The sequence below is a fragment of the Candoia aspera genome, chromosome 1 (genome assembly GCF_035149785.1).
Source record: "Candoia aspera isolate rCanAsp1 chromosome 1, rCanAsp1.hap2, whole genome shotgun sequence".
In the NCBI taxonomy this organism is placed as follows: domain Eukaryota; kingdom Metazoa; phylum Chordata; class Lepidosauria; order Squamata; family Boidae; genus Candoia; species Candoia aspera.
The window spans coordinates 173955563-173979992 of NC_086153.1; the positions used below are offsets into that span (position 1 = coordinate 173955563).

Genomic DNA, 24430 nt, shown 5'->3' on the forward strand with positions numbered 1-24430 from the left:
CACCACCACCACCACCACTAGCAAGGTGGATGGAGTCAGTTACAGCAGCAATGGTGCACCAATGAAATATCTGACTGACCAGTTGGAGACGGAGAGTCTTGAAGAAGATTTATATATGTGTTTGTTGAGATTTGACATCAGCTTGATGGCGCATAATCGAACGGATTCTATTCAACTTTTAGAATTGGAAAGTCACATGATAATATGACATGACTCAAAGCCTGTTTCTGATTGGTTTCTTCAGTGTACCCACCATATTACTGCTTCTGACTCAGAACTATAACCAATATTGAGTTTTATATAAAATGCTTGTCCCTCACATATATTCCATAGCCCTTCCACATAACCCATTCTTCTCAGGGAGGGAAACATTTAAAAAGGTGTACAGACACATTCTCTTTGCTGATGGAATTGTTATTCTAGTTGAGATGCAACAAGCAGGTGATGTCAAAACTTCATGATGTCCATTGAGTCATCACTAAGTGATGAGTAAGTGCATGGTGGTCTGGTTCAGTCAATGTCTTAAAAACAGTTGAAGCACGTTATGATTTTTACCAAAAGAATAAGCCTCAGCAAAGACCCAATAGTTATGCCAGATACTGTATGCCCTGGAAGAGAATTGGAGCTGATATTGTGAATTTGAGAATGGTAAGTACTTAGTTATTATAGGTTATTTTTCACTGACCTGCTTTCAAGGAACCATGTGCATCAGATGGAAAAGCATCCTCCGAAGTCCATTTTGTCTAAAGCCTATCATACAAGGATCCTTTACCAAAACAAAATCCTGGATCTCAAGTGCAAGCTAAAACAATTAGCACCAATAAGGTTACAAGAGCAATCTCAGAGACACCTCAATCCTCAATCCTCCAGACCAACAGAGGAACAGTTAGGCAAAAACAGAAGGCATTTGCAACTAGTTCCAGAGCAACAGCAGTCTTCATAAGGGAAGGACCTTCCAGAAGCAGGTTAATGCTAGAGAAGGAAAGCAGTCCTTGTAGCGTCATCCCTGTCCCATTCATCTCTACAAGGCAAGTGGTTTGGATTTTTGCTTTATTCTGTTTTGGTTTGATGTTTTGCAGGTGGGGATAAATGCAAACACACTCACTGGAATCAGTATAGTTATTGGTCAGATTTTTGAACTGTTGCAGTCTTATGACTCTCCATGGTTTGCAGAAATAAAAACATCCACGATAAGAATATAACCTAATATAACATGTTTCAAATGTGATTGTGTATTTGTTTGGTATAAACATATTTTGGCCCTCCAGATGTTGCCGGTGTACAATTCTCACCATTGGCTATGCTGGCTAAAGCTGGGAGGGTCTGTAGTTCAGCAACATCTGAAGGACCATTGAGTTTTTTCCCCTGTGCCCCAGTCTAGGACATATTAGTCTGTGGCTTGCTTTTTATTGCTCCCTGTACTGCCTTTTTGCCAGCTGTCATTTATTACAGAAGCCACACCTTGTAGATGTTCCAGAAAAATTATTCACAACTTTGGTATTTCATTTTTTTTAGAAGCCAAATGAAAACATGCCTGGCATTATAATGTGTTTTTATGACACAGAAGAAAACATCAGTTGGAGATATTTTAAATTGCTTTCCATTTTACATTGTCCAGAAGGCTAACTATAGCACTTAGGCCAGGACTTCAGCTGCACTTAGCTTAGCCCCACTTTCTTAGAGTTTCTTAGATGTGCTGAGACCACGTGCCAGGCAACGTAAAATTATGAGGGAAAAAACAAGTCCTTCAAGTTAATCTAAGGCATTAATTGTGGATTGATGCTAAGAGTTAAAATGCCAGCGAACTGGTGCTTATGAGAGATAAGTTTGGGCAGAGCTCCAAAGCATATTGTTACATGGTCATACTGCTGAAAGATAACTAGGTTGTCTTTTGGTACTAAAGTGACGTGCAGGCAAGTGGAGACTACTTTTATATGTGTAACTCACTGACAGTTTTGCTATGCACATAGGCCTGCCATGTTTCCAGATATTCAGACCAAGGATTGCAGAAGGTAAATTTGGGGACTAAAGGTCAGTATGTGGAAGCTTGGAGCTTGATTGGTTGGGCAGACTGGCCTTATAATGGATTGAGGATGGCATTTAGAGAATTGGGTAGGGCTATGGGGTCTTTGCTGAGACAATAATTTGATGGCAGCAAAGCAATACCAAAACACCTAAGTTGCTCCTATCAAATGGTCCTCCAGAGTTCTACTTGAAAACTGGTCTTCCTATGCTCTGGGCCTCAGAGATAGGCAGTGTGGTGGAATGGTTAGAATATTATGACCATATTCAAATTTCCACTGAACTGTGAATTCACTATATATTATCAACAACCAATGACAAATTATTAGTCAGTCAGTCCTTTATTTTGGTCACTGACCAGCAAGATTTACATTCAATATTAAAATTAAAGCCATTCCATTATATCAATAGTTTAACTTATAAACAGTATTAGAAGAATAACTAGGGTTTAAGGTGCCAGCAAAAATGTAACATCACAGTGTGAAAGGTGAAAGGTCCCCCATGCAAGCACCAAGTCATGTCTGACCTTTTGAGGGGACACTGCTTTTACAATGTTTTCTTGGCAGACTATAGCGGGGTGGTTTGCCATTGCCTTCCCCAGTCATCACCTTCCCCAGCAAGCTGGGTACTCATTTTACCGGGCTGGGAAGGATGGAAGGCTGAGTCAACCTGAACCGGCTACCTGAGAATCCAGCTTCTGCTGGGATTGAACTCAGGTCGTGGGGAGAGTTTTCGGTTGCAATGCTGCCACCTACCACTCTGCGCCACACGAGGTCTTCTAACATCACAGTACCAATAGCATTATGATGATTGATAGATACATAGATAGATAATTTCAAAATAAAAAATGAATACAAGTATGTAAATCTATGGAAGATATATACTATAATATAAAATTATATATAATGCTACAATGGCTAAATATGGATGGCTAAGACAGTACATGAAATCACTAAATTTCTAAAATCTATAGGTATTTCAAACCTAGTATTAATAGTGTGACTCTAACACAGTGGTGTAGAAATGTAGACAGCACATAGAAAGAGATGACAGAGAATCTGAAGACTGAATGGTCATTGTCTTAATCATCCTGATGGCTCCAGTGCCTAAGAATGTAAATTGTGGCAAATAGGTGTAACATACGGTACAAAATAACATAAAGTAAAATAACACTCAACTTTGTCAATAGCTGTTATCGGCCACCCTTGGGTGGAGTCTACACATAATGTACCAAATTTTGCTTAGAGATACCCACCCTAATCAAGCGGTAAGAAGTTTCCAAGTTTCTGTGCTATTTGAGTTTCAGTTTGATTTCCTTTGAAATGAGGCCATAGGAGGACTTCCAGGGAAGAAATGGTGGACTGAAGACATCTCTGTGAAAAGTGGAGCGACACTTGTGGCTAAGAACAAGGAGCTGACAAGTAGATCACCTCCTTCGACCTTCTCTGGAGAAAGAGAGGACACGAGATCGCCCTCGTTGCACTCCATACGATTGCTCCTCACAAGGAGACTGCAAGGCAGCGGTCTCCAGAGGGTGGGAGAACTGGCAGACGAGGGAATTTGCCATTCTTGCTCCAGCCACAGTCAGAGCCTTCAAAGGACCTTAAGTCCACACTTCCTTTGCTAACCACCTTCAGAAATTGCCTATTAACTGCTTTAAAGAAGTTAGATACCTTCAAAATGACAAGGCTGGAAACACTGGGAGAGTGCCTTCAGCCCTTAATATAAGAAAATGAAACTGTGTCTTTATAAGCTTTAAGCAAACAGCAAGACAAGGTTTTGGCTATAGAAAGTTTTAAATACATTAAGGGCTCAGAAAAAGTTGGAATATTTGATTTTGAATATTAAGATTTTGAAATTAATTGTAAAGAATAAATGCATTTTTGTGGGAAAGAAAAGTTATTTTTGATATTGGAGGTATAACAAGATAAGCAACTTATAATGGTGATCATAGATACTGTTGAGAAATGGCAATGGGACATTGAATCAACAATGTCAGCTATGTTGTGTGTTTTTATGAACACCCTGTTCCCAGAAGAAGCTGTTACACCAGAAGATACTGTTACAGAAAAAGATTTCCAACAAAACTTATCTGACATGATTATGGAGAACAATGTGAACAAGAATTTATCACTGGATATACAAAAAAAAAAAATCAGATGAGGCTTTAAAAAATTATAAAGGAAATAAAAATGCCAATTCAAGAGATTAACTGGAATAATTTCTTCCTGCTGGACTTAAAAAGAGGCTTGTTAAAGTTTTGAAGAAATGTGAGACAAGGGATAATGATCATTTGAATGGATTAAAGTGCAAGGTTGTTTTATGTAGAAGGAACATAAAGTTGGTTTATTTGATCAGGGTTAAAATGGGATATGTTGTTATTTTGGGAGTTCTTTCTGGACTTGCTGACATCTGGGCTGGAAAAGACGTTGTGCATTGGATTTGCTTACAGTTAAGAGTTGAGATATGGAATGATGGGTTTTATATTTGTTAACAAATGTGATTATTTTAGGGTTCTGTTGGGACTTTTTGCTGTCACCTGGATTGGAAAAGACTTTTATTGGACTTGCCTATAGTTAAGAGCTGAGTTTGGGGATGAAGTGTTTTAGGTCTGTTAACTAAGCTGAGGTGATGAGAGAGTGAAACTGTTTATACTTGCCGTGATGAGGGTGGAAAGTTGCTTTCTTCGTTTTTTTTCCCTTTTCTCTTTCTCTTTTCTCTTTCTTCTTTCTCTCCTTCCATTTTTCTTTTTCTTTTTAGTTTGTATTATCTTTTATTATTGTAGTTAAAACTTTAAATAAAAATATTATTAAGAAAAAGAAATGAGGCCACAGGAGGCCATAGGAGATCTAGTGGTATTCTGCAGAAGTCGTGCACATGTATCCACTTGGCTTCAAAACAAGGTCCGCCTAACTTTGTATGAGTAATATGCTTTGAATGATATTTTGTGTGAAATGTTGGATAATGTGTATGCTTTCTTGCATGAATGTCATATTTCTTTAACATGTTTTAAAATACATGTTTATAATAACTGTAATATATTATAGAAGAGAAAGTTCCAGAGCATGAGATGTTGCTTTGTTAAAAGCTCTGCCATCGCCAGCAATGATATTTGACTTCTTGATTGAAAATGCCTGACATGGAAGAAAGTCTGTTGATCAAACTGTTGTTTGTTTCTGATTTATTTTATAATGGAAGGTTTCCCAGGGCTTTTCAAAATCTCAGCCAACAGTATTAAAAGTAGCGTTCGTGAATTGATGTTAATCCCAAATGACGCCGCTTCCTTAGAAGGGGGTTGTATTTGCATGTGTAGAACAACAGTGGTTTAGCAGAGTTGACTATAGATTACACAACGTAGAAGTCTTGAAAATGGTAAATTTAAACAGTGATGTTGGTGACCAGGAACAAACACCTTGCAGTGACCCACATTGTCTCTGTTGATCAGATGGTTTCAATTAGTGTTACCTAAGAGCCAAGAATAGTGTCACTCAAATATTTGCCAAACTGATGATTTGAAAGATATGCGTACAACTTTTTTCTTTTACTCAGAATAGAGTATTGACTTCTACAGCACCCATTTTTTCTGAGGCTAGGGAGGAAGAAATTAAAATAATCCCTGCAACAAGTGCAAAGAATGGTTATTCCTTTATAGATGATGGAAAAAATAATAATTAGAACAGCAGAAGAGGTTTAACCTTCTACCAAGGAGCCATCTGCTCTTCCAGGTAAGTGGGTTTTAAATTTAATGTGTTTGAATTTAATGTATCTTAATTTAGACTGTATTCAGTGACGTTTTTTCCCCTGGTGGGAATACAATCTTTTGATGTTTCTGGGTGGGGAATAAATCACACTAAACAGAATAGGACATATTTCAGAGTAAGCTTGGCTAGGATTGTATTATCTTTAGTTCCCATGAACTGAAACAATTCTCCTCTGCAATCTTAGATGTTTCTCCTTAGAACCAATTCTCACTAAAGTCTGTTGGCCCAAATAAATATGTAAAGGATTACAGCTGAAGGATATGAACATGCATTTGCACCCTTCTCTCCCTGCTTCCATTGTCAGCCTCTGAGGCCATAGATCTGTACTTTTTGCTTACATTATTTTAAAGGATGCTATGCTTGCTGATATATAACTTCATTTATGTACTCCTGTAGTAGCCCTTTTTGCTATTTTGATGCTACACACACACACACACACACACACAGAGTTTGAAAATGCTACTATTACTTGGTAATAATATGATTGCTATTGCATGATGCTGCAGGAAAAAAAGTAAAGTATATACTGTAAAGGGGTTATTTTTGAAAATCTGGGACTTGACCTTCCTTTGCTGAAAAATTCACATAATACAACTGATTAATCAGAAATAAAGAGGATTCATTCTTGGAAATCTAATTTCCCTTCATTATGAATGCACAGTCTTACTTCTGGAAAGATATAAATAACTAATAGCACTAACATTTTAAAAGTGACCTGCTTTTGAAGGACGCCTTTTTAAACAGCTGAGTTGGGTCTCGTTCTCTCCCTTCCCTCTCCTGCTTTCAGGGCTTCAGGGTTGGGGTTCACTGATCATGCAACCATTTACCCCTTCTAGGGCTTTGCAACAGTTGTGACTCCAGCTGAAGAGACCCTGTAATTTTACACTGAATAGAATTTGCTGATAGGCCATGTTGCCCGCAGTAGGATTTAAATGACAAGCAAACATTTAATGCATCTAATTTTGCCATTTTTCTCCAGCCCTTTTTGCAGTCCTTGTTGTATTGATCATCTGCTGCATTTTGGCTAATATTTTCATGGTTGGCAAATATGTTAAGACTTGTATTGCTGCTTGTAATTTTTATTTTTAAAAATTAATTTAAGGTGTACCTTTTATTTGTGTGTACATACATGTGTGCTCTGTTTAACTGAAAATAATAGTTTTTCTGCTTTCATTTACATAAGAGGATTATTGTAAACTTGCCGAGAATGCAGTCATGAAGGCTGATAAAATTTTGTTCTGTCCAATCTTCCTATGTGGGTGGATTGCCTAAAATTCAAGGTCACTTTTTAGATCAATATATTGTGCTTGCTATATTAGACAAGGTATCTTAATATTTCAAGATTTCATTTTAAACCTTAAGGCTGAAAACTCCCTAGCTGAATAGTTCTTTGGCTACGTGGTATGTTCAATTCTGTGTGCATTTCTTATTTGATATGATATGGCTATTTCTTCTTTTATAGTTTTGACATCTGAAAAGCAAACAAATCTATGGTTTTCATATATTCTCCACATTCTGTGACAATAGTAGGCCAAAACTAATTAAATTCAAGGAAGAGTAACAAAGGTGCTTCTTTTAGCCAGTAGAAGACATTTTACTAAAGTAGACGTCCTGTATGGCTATGGACCCAGAGCACATGGTCATGGCATATGGGCAACCAAATAGGTCTAGGAGATGGCAGTCTTCCAAATTTTCCTTTATTATCATTGGCATCAATTTGCTCTTCTGCTTGGCCATGCTGGTTGAAATAGATAACAACTGTAGTCCCAGACACAGTGGACACAGCAGTTTGGGGAAGATGGTACTCTTCTTAACTTACTTACTTACGTACTTATTTATTTCAACTTAGACACCACCCAATTCCAATCAAATCTGAGTGGCTCACAACATAAAAAACCAAACAACAAAATGCAAGCAAAAAACCCAAACCATATCACAATAAAAAGGTAGCCAATCCTGTCAACAACAAACATATCATGCACCCAACAAGGGGCTCTAACCAGTCTAGTCCAGAGCCTGGGAGAACAGCCAAGTCTTTAAGGCCCTCCAGTATGCCATTGGGGTGGGAGCCAGCCAGATCTCTGGGGAACCTCATTCCAGAGGGCAGGTGCTGTGACAGAGAAAATGCACTCCCAGAGTCCCAGTAGAGGGCACTGCTTAAGCAAAGGAACCCAGACTGTGGTGTAGAGACTAAGAAAGATTACCTCGATGAGATATGCAGGAACAGTCTCCTAGGCAAAAGAAGCTGAAGCATTTTTTAAGTGTAGAACAGCAAGGTAACATTCAGATGTGACTCAGGTAGATGCCCTTCTCTATTTCACTGAACTATAAGAAGGAGAAGAATGAAGTACAGCACAGTCAGATTTGCAAGATTCTGACATTATAGCCAAATTCAATAAGAGTAGTTTTAGCCTTCCTGTGGAGTTGATTTCTAGGTCTGGTCTACCTAGCCAGGGTGACACATGCCCACCCTGTCAAACTGAGCGTGTCAGTCCTATGCCATGTAGGGCTTTGTAGGTCATAACCAGCATCTTGAATTGCACCTGGAAGCAAACTGGCAGCTAGTGCAGCTCACTAAGCAGGGGTCTCACATAAGCATACCAAGGCATGCCTATCATTGCCTACGCCACTGCATTCTGGACCAGTTGAAGCTTCCAGGGGATCTTCAAGGACAACCACATGTATAGCCCATTGCAGTTGTTGAACTGTGAGGTGACTAGGGCATGAGTGACTGTCTGAAGGGCCTCTTGAGCCAGGAGAGGGGACAACTAACACATCTGATGTAGCTATATAAAGGGCAACCTTTGGTCTGTATGTATGTACTTCCTTTCTTCGGAAAAAATCAAGATGCCGTACATATGAATTCCTGGGCAGAGTCCCTTCCAGGCCCTGGCAAAATTCATGCTTGCTTAGCTGGAGCAAGATGGCTTTAGATTTCAGATGATGTAAGGAATCCAGTTGGCCCAATGTATCCCATGAAGAAGGATGTAAATCCTGAGATTCCCCCATCCAGACCTCTTACACCAACTACTGCATCTCAGCGAACCACAATTGTTGCCTTCATGACTTGCTGGTATTTTTCAAACTATCTTTAAGGAACTGCTCTTGGAAATCAGTTGATGAAATAGAGGGCAATAGCGTAGTACCAAATTTAATTCCTGGCATTGCTAAGTGGAAATACTTCTGACAAGATAATGTCACTCTTAGTAGCCCAATGGTCTGACTTAATCACTTGGTTCAAAAATGCTTTGTTTACACACAATGCTTTGTTTTAGTTTTGGCTTAGCAAGTTGCTTGGATTCATTCAATAAATTCAAAAATTTTGAAAGTTTCACTAAATTTGGATTCATTCAATAAACTGAAGTGAAACAAGCCAAGGCTCAGCACAATATATAAACCTAAATCAACAGAAGGCAGCTTTTTGTTCCATTTTGTTCCATTCTTTGGAAAGGCATGCTATGAGGTTTCTTAAAATGTTGCCTTGCTCATATATATTTGGGCATGTTTTTCTCACATAGTTCCCTTATATTCTTAATAAAGTGAGAAACATTCGGGGATCACAAACAGCTGCTTCCAAGGCAGCAGCCCACTCATAAGAATATTCATTTTGGAACCACTAGAATGTATTAGACTGAGAAGCCCAAGTACAGACTGACTTAGTCACAGGATACTGAAATATTTTATATCATCTGAACATGTCTCTTCAAGGCTATTTTTGCTTGTCCATAATTGTTAGTGCTGTGTAACTTGCCAGCACCCACCCAACCCCAGCCAAATGCCAACTTTGCCAAAGCAGAAAGTGAGCTGTCCAGATTTCTTTCTGGCAATGTAGCGTGTTGTGAACTGAGAAGTGCCAGTCTTCTGCTGTTTGAAAAGCTCTAACAGGAACACATTTATCTCTGAACGTTTTTCCTGGCATGATACCAGCACTAAAAGCAGGTATGTTTGCATTGTTTTTGCTGATGTTGTACATGGTTGTACTGAGTCATTCAGCAGGACCAAGTATCTAGCTGCAGGCCGTATTTTAGAAATTGAATTATTTTTGTGTATGATACCTACAGACACATAACAAAGCAAATGGCCATGAAAATGAGGAAAGGAATGGATTCACGGGGAAGAGATTTTCCTCCTAAAGATACTTCTTTCACAGATTCCTAAAGAAAGCAACAGATTGTCAGAACTCTGGGAGAAGTAATCTCAACATTTGCAGAAGTCACACCAAGTATATATATTGCCCATTTATATTCCTTTGGAAATTATGAACTCTTTCAGGCTTTGCCTTAGCTTGCTAATATATACGGTGTATTAAAAAATCGTACGTAGAACCAACATTCTGTGTCTTATGGTCCTGAGATCAAAACTACTACTTTGCTTGTTTTCAGTCTGTGTTTCTGTCAATGGGGGGAGGGGGTAATATACTAGTGGATCTTTTTGCATGTAGATCACATTTTTATGTGTGCAAGTGGAGTCCCATGCCTTCATTTCAGAAGCAAAGTATCATATAAATTGTGAATTTACAGGAAATTTGTGAAGAACATCCCTGATTGTTCAGCATTGCATCTACAAGAGAAAAGACATGATTATTTCTCAGTGTGCTGAACTTTGGTGAAACCTACTTGAAACTGGGCTTCTTTGCAAGTCAGCACAGGCAAGAATATAACTGGAAAAGTTAGTTTGCATGTAGCCTTTTTTTGTTTTATTTTTAAAAGACAGTACATGTGATAGACTCTCTGAAGCATGCCTGACACAGGCTACATTCTGATGCATTCTTTTTGAGTAAAGTCCCACTGAACTCAATTGCTGTGGACCACACTTATATGATTTCTTTAAAAAAGCAGAATTCTGCTCAATAAAATGCAGTGTGAATACATCTACTTCTTTAAGAAGGTGTCCCTTTCTGCTAACAAACTCCTGAACATTTCAGCTTTCATCCAGTATTTACATTTAATTTATTCTACAGTTCAGATTCCATGATTTGAAAGAAAAAGTTGGTGCAGAGTCCAATTAACATAAGCCATTGTCCACATGAACTAGATCCATTTCAGGCTGGTTTCAGGCTGGGATTTAGTACTGAGATGAGTTTGTTGATGACCTGTGGTGGAGTCAGAATGTAGGTGGTGCATCCATCCTTGTGCTCCTTGATCTTTCAGCAGCTTTCAATGCGATCAACCATAACATTCTTCTGAGCTGGTTCCTTGGGCTGGGAGTTGGGAGCACAGTTTTGAGTGCTCTCTTATTTTAAATTGTCCTGGAAAATAGAAATCCAGAACAAGAGGCAAAGAGCTGGTATTCTTTTTCTCTCTCTCCATCAGTAATCTGAAATGATATGGTTCATTTTACCACATCCTCATTACCTTACATTCTAAGGAATCTAAATAGTTAACATTTATCTTAATGTTGGAATGAGACCAGGAGATCAGGGTTTTCTTTCTCATTTCCAGGTCACCCCCCCTCTGTTTGCTATCACATGTATGAGCCAGTGAGCTACAGAGAAAGTAATGAAGTGGAGAGGATATAAGGGTCAGAGAAAAACAAGGAGAGTTAGAGAAGTTAGAGCAACCTTATATCTCAATTTAAAAGTGGATTCAAAGTGGTAGGGGAAGTCTCTGGATGTTTTGCAGACTGAAGGAGAAGGTTTGAAAGAGAAGCCGTGTCATTGTCAACATACTTGCCTTTTCTTGATGCGTAGCGGATTCTGTGCTTGAACGTTCTATCACCGGCAGAGGTATCTTTAACAGTGATGAAACGTGTCCTCCTTCCAAGAAGCTGCACTGATAAGGTATCCTTTGCCTGTTTACCCTTTACTACTTGTTGTGAGGCACAAACATCTTACGGGGGGGGGGGGAACCCTACATTGCTTTAAGCTTTGTATTTCACTATACATTGGCAACAGTGCATTATGGGCCATCCAGTTATTTCTTTCTTCTTTTGGTCACCACCTTAGAATTATCTTCTTTTCATCTGTGTTATTCTCATGACAGAAGTGACCTGTTTAGCCAGAAAGAACCAGAACAGAATGATCACTTTTCTTAAGTGTTTGCCTGTACCACTTCTGTCCTTTAAGTTTGGAGGAAAGGCTGGTTTTGATATCTGCAATGAAGGCTCTCTTTCTGATTCCTTCCTTCTTTACCCCTTCCCCTAATCACACCAATCATTAACAGCAGGCATGCCAGTGTTATGTACACCAGTACCCACTTTAAAAAATAAATAAATAAATAAAACTGGATTTTAAATTTCCTAATAGTATGCAGTGGCCATTTTGACATTTTTTGCAAAGGCTTCCCATATTTCACAGCAGAAATTCAGAAGCTAGAGGTACTTTTGCCATTTAGTGAAATGAAGCTTCACGGTTTGCTTCTTGGGCTGCAACTATGCACAGCTTTCCTGCTTGAAGCACAGAGCCTGGGGGTTAGACAAAGCAACGATTTCTTTCTCAGAATGAGAAGAAGACGTCAGAGGAAAGTCTGCTTTTTCAATGTCATGTTGAATTTGCTAATCAAGATGTCATCTTCATGTGGGGAGTAGAGGTCATCATATATTAAAGAATAGGACTTATGTGACAATAGTGACCCCCTGCAAGGAAGAAAGAGGGTTCCCTGTCTGAACCACTGCTCTCCAGGTATAGTTCTTTTACATTTTATTCTGCTTCACTGATCTTTTGAATCTTGCTATTTAAAAAAGAGAAGAAAGTTTCCTTTATAGTGAACTCAACTTCTGGTGATTACACAGACACATCCAGGTATTTTCTTGCAATGATATGGAAGTATTGCCTTCTTCTAGTCCCCCCGCCCGCAATAACTTCCAAGTCTCACCTGAAGTCCTGAGCTTTCCTGTGTGGCTCCCATTCAGGTTCTAACCAGGGCCAATCCTGCCTAGCTTTTAAAGATTAGCCAAAGTCAGGTTGGTATTGCCATCTCAGCAGGCACTCTTGTTCAATTGTCCCTGCAAATAACAGCTTCCTATGGTACAAAACATAGAATCCTGTTAGGATTCAGCAAAGACTACTAAATATTAATGGCCTTATTTTAATACATTACTTTAGTTTAATTTTAAATAGGTGTCTGTGCAGTAATATAGAACATTTGCATATGTGCTCACAAGTACTGATATGGATGGATATCTTTGCAATAAAACTTTTAGCAGAAAAAAATAATATGAACTCTGTATTGCAGTTCCAATTTCAATCAAAGCTGGAAAGATGATATCATAGAAGCACCCCTAGTTCTGGAAATCTCCTTTTTAGTAAAGAGATTTCTGGCATTTGGAGTAAGTACTATTTCTTCCATCTTGGTTCCCCTTAACTTCTACCATTCTCTACTCATTTGTTAGGGAACAGGCTGGATTTCAACATCTCATCTCTTATAGATACAGCTGACTGACTAGCAAGCCTTGGACCTATTAGTTCAAATGAGACATGGAACTTAATTGAATGTATTTAATAAGTCTAGATTCTCACTCCCCTTTTAAAAAATAGGCACAGGAAGAAAGCAATCAGGATTTAGAACTATACATAAATAATATAAGTTATAAATCTTTTCATCCCCCATGGTTTCAACAAAAGTTGTTTCTTTCTCGAAGTTACTTTTTAGCCCAGGAGGAAAGCATGCATTGGCACAATTGCTGTTCAGTTTCTTCATTGGGGTTGCATCCCGGTTTCATGTAGTCATGTACATGAATAACAGTAGTTGAATTTACACAGGGCTAAGCCATAGTATATTTAACAATGGCTGTGTTCACAGATGGTGTTAGGCTATAACCTAGTATGCAATGAGTGAACCCAGTCCCAGTCTGAACTCTGACAACACTACAGAATGAAGACGGGAGGTTTATAGGGTGGGATTGTAGTCCATAATGTAACTGTTCCTTGCACACACATAGAAAGTAGAGCCAATGGAGAAAGGTTTTAGCCTAGCCTTATCTTAATACACTGACTTTCTGTGTGCAAGGAATGTGTTTGTGTGCAAAAATATTCTGTGATCATAAGAGTCTTTATCTGCAGTCCAAAGTGGTATGGCTCAGAAGCAGTCTGTCTCACTTTCCACTTGTAACTATGCCAGTGACAATCTATTTTTTTACCCTGATACACTGGCTGAACTCACATGAAACATCATGCCATCATGGTTGGTTTTGTTCCACAAGCTTAGCCAAAACTGAACAAACCATGTATGGTTTAATTGCACATTATATATGAACCAAGTCATAGCTCAGGCTGACCTAGAGAAACTATGCAGATGAAAGGAACAGCCCCCAGGAAAAATTCCATCCATGTATGAAGGCCAATCTTCAGTAATTTGGTGGAATTTGTGAGTGTACAGTGGTAGTTCTCCAGATAACATACATTAGACCCATGGCACAACATTGTTAAGCATTTATGTGTTTGGCTATACCTACTTCCCTCAACTGGAAACTGAATTACTGGAGCCATAATGTTATGTTTGTTGTTGTTTATTCGTTTAGTCGCTTCCGACTCTTCGTGACTTCATGGACCAGCCCACGCCAGAGCTTCCTGTCGGTCATCAACACCCCCAGCTCCCCCAGGGACGAGTCCGTCACCTCTAGAATATCATCCATCCACCTTGCCCTTGGTCGGCCCCTCTTCCTTTTGCCCTCCACTCTCCCTAGCATCAGCATCTTCTCCAGGGTGTCCTGTCTTCTCATTATGTGGCCAAAGTATTTCAGTTTTGCCTTTAATATCATTCCCTCAAGTGAGCAGTCTGGCTTAATTTCCTGGAGGATGGACTGGTTTGATCTTCTTGCAGTCCAAGGCACTTTCAGAATTTTCCTCCAACACCACAGTTCCAAAGCATCTATCTTCCTTCTCTCAACCTTCCTTATGGTCCAGCTCTCGCAGCCATATGTTACTACGGGGAACACCATTGCTTTAACAATGCGGACCTTTGTTGTCAGTCATAATGTTATATGGTATCATATTATAAATGAAGCTATGCCTCGTCCAAAGATCTTGATGGAAGGTGAGTCCATTTGGGGGCAGAGCAGTGCTAGCTTCCTGGGAGAAGCTGACTTGCTTAGCTGCCCAGGAGAAGTTAACATCAGCAGTTCTGATATTCTAGAGTACTATTTCTAGAACTCTGTATGTGTGTGACCTAAAGGATTTATAGTCCCAGACACCTGGAGAATTCCACTTTGCCTTTCTTAAGAGTTTTTTGCACTGAAGCTGATACCTGGTAATACTTTTGCTAGCATGCTGCAGAACCCTAGGATGGGGGGAGTAGTGAAGCAAATGAACAAAAACAGACATGGCTTCCAACAGTTACATACTTGCATTCCCTTTCCATCTATCTTACTGTCTCTGAATTGAAAACTGCTACCTAAAAGCAACCATGAGCTTTCTCCAAGATGCCAGTCTCTCCCATTCTCACGTCAGTTTTTCATCTCCATCCTCAATATGGCAGAATGTTGGTGAGTCTCTGTGCTATAGACTATTTAAATGAGACATACGGTATGATTACAAATGACACTCTTTCTCTATATTGTAATAATGGGCTCAATTTATAGGATGGTGTTCTTTTTGTGCAAACGAAGTGCTTGACCTTCTTTGTTTTGACTATGACTCTTTTTTACCTACTTAAAATTGTTTCCAACTGCAGCTGTTTAGATGACTTGCTCATTTTTACATTTTTTTTCATGACTCATACGGGTGGTACTGGTGTTTTGTGCAGAATTCATCCTCTTGGGAGGAATTACATGGATATATCTTATATCCTGGACAATATGTCATGTTCTGAAAATATTTTCAAAAATTATCTTTTCCACGAACCCACATAACCTCTCTGCTAAACAAAATTCTTTTGGCTTAATGCTAACATTTGAAAGAAAAAGTTTTATCTTCCATTTGGTTAGAAGATGCAGATAATACAAGCTCACTCTCTAAGTATATATATTGAGGTGAATAGATAGAGGAAAGGAAGACTGGAGATGAATGGAAAGAGCTGGCATATGACATCCTTGATTGTCTTTAAATGTGTTGAGTTAGGACTCCCATCCACCCCAACCGATATGGCTATGTCCATGCTGGCTTCGGATGATAACAGTCATAGTATAATGTATCCAGAATACACCATGTTGGGTAAGCCAGATACACAGATGATTGCACTGGTATATTATATATACATTTTATATGAGTTCCATCTATATAACCAAGGAGATGTTCAGGACACACTTTTCACAAGCACAGCCATTTTATGATCCTGGAGGGTCACAGAAATGAGACTGGGGATCATATGCAAATGACCAGGACTAAAAAGTCATAGTTACATTGCTGGTGAGATTTTGCACTTCCGTGTTAAGCCAAAGGCAGACTCAGCACTGTCTTCAGAAATCTTTCCTCATTAAGATGCTGCATCTTCACTTACAATAAAGGCAAGAGCTGCCACATTTTCTCTTCTAAGTGAGCAAGTGGGCTTCTTCCCCTGCTCTTGTTCACTTTCTCAGTGGTACTGATGGAGGATTTGCAGCAATTTACAATTCAGTTGTCAGTCTTGCTTCTTCCTTGTGCTCAGGCAAGCTCCTTTTCCCCTGTAGACCAGCAAAATGCTCCTTATACTTTAAATGATTAAAAACTCACCTACTGTGTCTGTGTGCCCAGGCAAACCTATTCTGGGGAAAAGGAGATTAGTGATGTTACCTACATCAACCAGCCTGTTCTGTGCATAGCTTCTACTACAAATTTGCAAAACTTGGAGTTTACTGCTGTAGAAAAAAAATGTGTGTTCCATGAATCAAAGAGAGTACATTTTTAGAATGGCCCTATTTCTCAACTGAAGCTTTGTTTGCAGCTGAAGTTAATATTGGCACTGTGAAGAAATCTTCTAGTGGAGCAGGGGGGTTGGCAGGACCACAGCAAAAAGGTTAAATTCCTCCCTGGGTGTTACTGTGACTTGATCCTGTTCACTCCCCTTTCTCACAATGTTGTCATTGTGTAATGATTGCCTATTCCAATAAAAGGAGTCTCATCAGTAGTTACTAGAGAAAACTAATTTATTGAATGAATAGTATGCAAAGTACGAAGAAAGCTGAGAATGAGCAAAAGCGCGCCAATTACAAACTTAAAAAGCCTTGCTCCTGTTGCAAACCCTCCCCTCAGGCTAGCATAGCAACCACCCACCCCAGACGCTAGCAACCGTTAGAATTGGCCTGAGAAAGTAACCTTGAACAGCAGAGATAACCCAAACATACATTCCAGAAGATCACAAGTCAGCACAAAGGAAATTTACCAGCGTGGCCAGGCAGGCACGCAAATGCAGATATGACATGTGAAACGTTACGAGGAACCATAAACATCGGAACGGGAACATGACACATTGTTAATTTCAATTAATAACAGTATTAATTGTCAGGCCCATTGAGGCTGGTAAACTCAGGACACAAGAACTACTTGGATTTCTGGAAGGATTTTTATTGCTGGTAGGGTAATGTGACAGAATCTTGAAAGCTTTCCAGAGCAGTTTTCCAGATCAACTTATACCTGGTGTAATAAAGGTGGAGTTACTCTAAGTCTTTTCTTATGCTTCCTACCCTCTTCTGTAATGGTCCTCCTCCTTGTTCCCAGAGTCTGCTAGACGCTCCATCTGCAGAGTCCTTGGTGCTGTCTGAGCTTGGTTGTTTGCTTGCAGACGTTTCATTACCTTACTAGGTAACATCGTCAGTGCTAGTGATGCTCCCACGGTAATGCATTCTGCCCAGAGGGCACTAAGGCAGCTACTATTAACAAAAAAATAATCATCTACTGATCAACTTGTGGCATGCTTGTTAAAAAGGAAGGATAAAAAAAAGTTAAGTGTATTTATTCACTTAATGTGACCCTTTCTCAGCTCATTAAAAGTCAGGATTGAGTCAGGTGATTTAACCAGCAGCCAAGATGAATAAGTATGCTAAAATTATGATAGAGATGTCCCTTCTACAGTATGTGGGGACCATTTAACACCAGGCTATATTCACAATACAGACCAATGTACTGTTTAGTAATATCTAAAATCTTGCCACTGTGAATAAAATGAAAGTATGTCAAGCTGGTTTTATTATTGATGTTCCTAACATAATTTGCAAAATTGCCCCATAAAGTGTTCCTCTCTGTGCAATTCAGCAAGCTGTTCTTGCACATGCTGTTCTAAGTACATCTGCATTGCATGTTTTGATTATTTAGCAATGAAGTTAATTAAACTTAATGAGGTTGAGTGGCATATGGAAATTTTCAGTAGTATGACTCTAAATGCTTCAGTGGGATGCATGACATCTCAAAAGATGTTCTTAAAGTTCACCATTGAGTTGAATAGGTTTTACTTCCAGATAGTTTGTGTAAGGTTGCGACCTAAACAAATAGAAGAGAATCCTTACAACTTAAAACCAGAAAGTAACATTCCATTGTATGCAAATTACCTTAGCAGGGATGAGAGCTACTGTGTTAAAGTGAGCAAAGCTGTAGCTTCCTTTTAGATTATGGCTGTAGTTACTTATATGGAAAGTGTGTCTTGTTTGCACATATGCCCGTGACTTTAAAATTAAGGAAACTGTTTCTTCCACGTTCTGGGCTTGCAATTAAAAACATACATACTATGCCAAAATTTACATTGAATTGTTTGGGTAAAGGTGCCCTGAACTGCTGTACGTCAGAATAAAGTGGTTAGGAGATGAAGCACAGGTTGCAGTGGGAGTAAATAAAAGCATTTGATTTCCCTTGGAAAGTCTCCAGTATAGAAAAGTTGGCATTTGGTCATGGCCTTTAAAAGAAGGGTTGTAAAGAGTTCACCTATGTTTTAATGGCATGGTATTCATAGAGTAGCAAACATTTGAGTTTCATAGAACTTTTCTATCTGACTTCCTTTCAGAAGGGTTCTGTGGAGGGGAAGGTGTTGCAGCAATTAATGTATTGTAAAGAAGCATCTCTTCTTAATTTAATTGTAATTTTATTTTTCCAGACAGTAAAGAATTTCTGTTTTAAACAATGTTGCTTTCTGACAATTTCAATTTTTTTCATGCTTTACCACTTTTGATTTGTCTTGCAGGTATTTATAGGACGGTACCCTATAGCTGTTGACTCAAACACTTTTGACAAGCAATAACCAGCCAAGCTTCCCAACTCTTTTGAGAGGTACTATGTTTTCCCTTCTTGCTGCTTTAAGTGCATGTTTCAGTATGTCTGCTTCTCCATATGCATTTTTTGTGTGTGCCTCTGAGTCAGTTTTTTGACTCCTGGTGACTGCCTTGACTAGTTCCTGCAGTTTTCTTGGGAAGATTTCAGAAGTGGTTTGCCATTGCCTCCTTCCCAGGCTCAGAGAGAGGGACTGGCCCAAAGTCTCCCAGCTGGCTTTGTGTCCAAGGTGGGACTAGAACTGACAGTTACTAGCCTGATGCCTTCACCACTATGCCATGTGTTTTACAGAAAGGATGGACTTTCACATGCAGAGCTGTACTTTGCATCATCATATTTTGTGAATTCAGAATTGGCTGAATTCATACCTCACACCAAGCCACAGATCAAGAAGTAAAAACTGCAAGCCTTCATTCATACATCATGTTAAGTCAGACCCAACAAAGCACATTATGGCTGATTTAGTGCAAGTGTGAACCCTGTCAACATCACAGGGAGCATTAAGGAAAAAGCACTGAAAGGAAAGGCAGTCAGTTTCTGTGACAGCTCTTCCCAACCTGTTTTTTTCTTTTTTTAATATATGTAATGGATTGGAACATCCATTTATAGAAATGTCAATGAGATACAAGGCAAGGTGTCTCTGGAAAATATATACAATGAGAATTTTAAAAAGCCTTCAAATCATAAGCAGAGCCTACTGGCATAAAACTATAGGCTCTTTCCTCAACTAGGCTCACACTTCCAAGGTTCAAGCAATCTTCCTTGTCCTTGGACAAAATGCTAGTTATAATCAGGAACGCGAGGTAGTCCAGATGAACTGTGCCCTGCACTGTTAGGTTGGGCAAAGTTGGTGCATGGATACCTTACTGTTTCCTGACATATTGCATTCTCGTATCTTTTAAGAATCCATCTACCATGCAGATCAATATTTGAAGACTGTTATGCATGGTTGAATCACTGAGCTGCATTGTGAGCCTACAGATACTAGCAAGTTGCTTTAAAGTGTCACTGTCATACTTGTAACTACCTGCTCTATCCCATTTCCCCCAGACCCAAGTTCCTGGGAGACAGAGTGTGGTCATGTCATCAGCTGACTTCCTGTACCAAGATAACTTCACTGACTACTTTGAGAATTTTGAAGAAGATCAACCACCCCAGTCCTACCTCAGTTATGCACAAATTGCTTCTCTTGTGTTACAGATGGTGGCTTTTCTCTTAGGAGTACCTGGCAATGCAATAGTTATCTGGATCATGGGCTTCAAATGGAATAAGACAGTTACTTCCATCTGGTTCCTCAACTTGGCAATTGCAGACTTAATATTTGTCTTTTTTCTGCCTCTTTATATTGCATATGTCATCATGGGCTTCCACTGGCCCTTTGGGAAATGGTTGTGCAAAGCAAATTCCTTTATTGCCTTGCTCAACATGTTTGCCAGTGTCTTCTTCCTGACAGCAATCAGCCTTGACCGCTATGTCCATCTGATCCACCCTGCCTTCTCCTATAAACATCGGACACTCAGGAATGCCTTTATCCTGATTCTATTCATTTGGATTTTGGCCACAGTTCTTGGAAGCCCAGCACTGTATTTCAGAGACACCCTTACATTACCAAAAAATGTCACCATATGCTATTACAACTTTCACCCACATGACTTTGATCTTATTGTACTCAGACATCATGCACTTACGTGGGTAAGGTTCATTTGTGGCTACCTCTTTCCTCTCTTAACTATGATTGTTTGTTACTCCCTTCTGATCAGCCAGGTTAAAAAAAGTGCATTATTAACCTCCAGCAGGCTCTTCTGGACTATTCTCATTGTTGTTGTGGTTTTTTTTGTTTGCTGGACCCCATATCACTTATTTAGCATTCTGGAATTGTCAGCTCATCATACTGCCTCTTTGCATGATTTGCTTCAGGATGCTGTCCCTCTTTCTGTTGGCTTTGCCTTCATGAATAGTTGCCTGAACCCCATCCTTTATGTCCTTCTCAGTAAGAAGCTCTCATCCTGTTTTAGTGTGACATTCTCAGAGCTGGTCAAACACACTCTGTGGGAAGTCAGCCGATCTGCAACAGTGAGCGATCATGTGCAGAATTCCATGATTCTGCAGTTGACTGAAGCCCCAGAGATAAAGCAGCCTCTGGAGGAAATCTTGCAGTGACTGCATCTCTCTTTGCAAACTACATTCAATTTGGCACCAGATTAACATCTGTCTGGGGACAAATATGTACATGAGCTTGGTAGATAAGTTTTTTTACAGGCTCTCTTAAGTACCTCTGCTTTTTGACAGGGCTCTCAGAGTTTATGTGCCTCTCTTAACTCCTGGCTATCACGATGCTGCAGACACAAAAACAGTCCCCATCCCAAGTCTGCTAACCCATCATTTCAAGGGGTTTGGATGATTCTAATCAGCCAAATAGTGATGAACATTGTATTTAATGGGACTTGGATCAATGTGAGTGTATGGCTGAAGGTCCCGACACATTGCTTGCAGGTATAATAACTCAAAGCTTCTGCAGTCTGTCTTTCTCACTGTTCATCCTTTAGGAGTTAGAAGGGAGCAGTCTCAGACTGGAAAAGTACAGCAATCTGAGAATAATCTTTGCTTTCCTTTCAGTTTCAACTGTGTGAATTTTTCAAGGCTGAGATTAAAAACGTTTAGAAAGGGAAACACACACAAGAAGAAACAAAAAGACGTTTTGTAGAAACGTAAGATTTTGAAGCAGATTCTGTGTCATAGTATTGCCTTATTTTTATCATTCTTCAAAATAAAAAGGGTATCAGTGGGGATCTCAGCGCAGGCTCTAGTCCTGTGCTATATATGTATGAGGAAGTCTTAGTATAATTACTTTCTCCTTTGCTGCCTAAAATGCACTATCTTACAATATTTATAGTAATACTCTCTGTTATGCTTCTGGCACAAATGAAAATGTACAATGTAAGCACAATTTCATCTCTTTTTTGTTACTGTTGTTGCTAGGATATATACGTTTACATATCTTAAATGAGTTTTATGTTACTGCTTTCAGGGAGGCACCTGAATTAGTAATCTTGCTAACAAGTTATCTCAATGATTAATACAGCTTGTTATTTTATGTACCACTAGAGCTGCACATAATGTTAACATTTTGCAGGGCAGCCCATGATTAAAGTGAGACATTTATACATGAAGTTTGTGGGCCATTAAAAGGTTTACACTCACCAGAATCCATGGGAATATTTGTATTTTCAGAAAGAAGCAGCAGCCTAGCAACTTTTATAATGTAACAGAAGAAAAATGGGATTCATAAATAAAGAAATGGGGGCTTTTAAAATTCAAGGAGTCATGCAATGAAGATAGATGTAATCATAAGCAATTAGAAAATGGCTTACAATGCCACTACCACTCATGGCTTTCAGATCAGACTCATAGCACTGTGAAATTTCTTCAGACTGACTAATTCCCCTGTTCACTGGATAATTCTTGCCTATATTCCACATCTGCTTGACCTTCCTTTTGGGGGCATTTCCATACTAATGTTGCTCCTACTATCCAAATGTTCTTATACAGTTCAAAGCTGTCCTGAAATCATGTTCACAACTGCTGAGTTCAAAATGCTGAGAACATGCATGGAACACCATTAACCAGCCAGCACATGCCTCCATCTGATCAAAGGAGAATGCAGAGATTTCAGCCAGTGTGTTCTGCTGTGAGCTACTCCAGGGCCCAGAGCAACAACATTCCATCTCTCTTCCACTGCATGAATAAAAGAAAATAAATTGCTGATGCCCCCTCTCCCGTCATGTTTTCAGTACATGCATTTATCTGGCTACGTACATGCATTTATGGCCAGCTGTTATAGCACAATGGTGAACAAACAGTATTTGGCATTTTGCAACCAGATGGTTCTCTCTGGTTGGAATGGAGAGAGAGGAACAAGATGCCGAAGCAGGGTGATGTTAGAGTTCCAGGCAATGGAAAGGCAGAGCACCCACAAGCTCCACAGAGAGAGAATGTGGCAAGCAATGCACCAACTTTCTCCAGTTTTAAATAAACCACCACTGAGCTGCTCCCCTCCCAGATTCAGTCCTTAAAGCCGTATGATACCAGAACGAGTTTCAAAAGGGGATAAAGCCTTCATGTGGAAGTGCCTTTCTTTTCTTTTGTTCACCAGTATTTTGCTTACTTGGCACTCTTTCTTCAGTAGGTACAACACATACAAAAAGGCGTTAGAATTTTTTTTTATTACCTTACCAGGTTCGTTTCTGAGCCGGGACCAAAGAAACAGGCAGTTGCATGAAATTAAGTTCTTTATTCTTCACCCAAGAGCAAAAGCAATGACAGCAAGCTGTTAGGTGGGCGGCCGCGCAGGACCCCCTCCTTACAGCACAGTATATAGTTTCCATTCAACTCCTCCTTCAGAATACCACCCCTTCCTCAGTTACCCATACTCCACTTTAACCTCATTCCGTATTAGGAATTTCCTTCCTTTCCTCTATCATCATTCCATATAAGGGACTTCCTTTCACCCTTGCTAGGGCACCTTGACCATTATTAAACAATGCCTTTCCTCTGGAGAAGCCATCCTTGGAATGTACACCTTATCTTGTTTCTATGGGCACAGCTATCTATCAAGGCCTGTAGGCCTGTGAGAAAGGAAGAGTGAGAAAGTCAACAAAACTCTTCAAGGAAATATAACATGGTTTCAGAGCCATAAGTGCAAATGTTTCTAATATATTACTAATAAATATAAAACATATGAATATGAAATATATTTGTATTTAAGTTCTATATATGTAAAATCTATCAAAGGGGTGAAGATTTGATTTCACAGTCAGGGCCACCATATTGATTTTTTTGACCACTCTCCTACAGGTGATCTGTAAGCTCTTTGTCACTTGGTTTTATTGCAGTAAGAATCATAGAATGGGTATTGATTTCATTAGGACTTAACTGCTCAGGGCTGTATGCTTTGTGCCTGGAACCATATTTCTATCCCATTTGTAGAAAATAACTGCTATGTGTGTATTTTCTCTGTATTCTGTTTCCTGGAGATGCATGGTAGAAACTGCTTAGAATAACATTTCCTGCAATATGTTAAGATGCATCATGGTATTCACAAATTAAAATGACAACATATGTAATAATTTTTAAATTTATTTGTTTTCTTTGGATGTGGTTTTATTTGCAAAACTTATCTTGTGGGCTTATTTGTAATACTAACAAACTTGCCAGCTGCCTTCTCTTCCATTCTGGATAAAGAATGCTTTTTCTGCCTGTCTCATTTTATTTCTTAAATGAAAGGAATATAGTGTCTGTTTAACTGGGGAATGTGCACGGTGCATGTGCATGCCAATTTTGAGCTTTTAAGAAGCCTAGTGTAAGTTGCAAGTAGTTCTTCCACCACAAGACTAAATTGTCACTGACTGAATTTATATATTATGCTAAAAAAAATTAAATCATTGTTTATTGAATAAGCCATAACTGGCTTCACATAATATACTAACACACAAACCATGGCTTATATACCACAGTGAGTAGTTTCATATATCACACTAAA

General features: G+C 39.2%; 1 protein-coding gene across 3 annotated transcripts; it reads left to right on the forward strand.

Annotated features, from left to right (window-relative positions):
- Nucleotides 1–5382: 5382 nt before the first annotated feature.
- On the forward strand, nt 5383–22654 carry CMKLR2 (chemerin chemokine-like receptor 2). 3 transcript variants are annotated; one of them, XM_063317949.1, is made up of 3 exons: nt 5383–5747; nt 18806–18891; nt 19942–22654. In XM_063317949.1, the coding sequence occupies exon 3, from the start codon at nt 19972–19974 to the stop codon at nt 21049–21051; it is 1080 nt and encodes a 359-aa protein (XP_063174019.1). In that variant the 5' UTR covers nt 5383–5747; nt 18806–18891; nt 19942–19971; the 3' UTR covers nt 21052–22654. The 3 variants fall into 3 exon arrangements, with proteins under 3 accessions (XP_063174019.1, XP_063174021.1, XP_063174020.1); XM_063317951.1 differs by lacking the exon at nt 5383–5747 and adding an exon at nt 9637–9722; XM_063317950.1 differs by lacking the exon at nt 5383–5747 and adding an exon at nt 11310–11562.
- Nucleotides 22655–24430: the final 1776 nt, after the last annotated feature.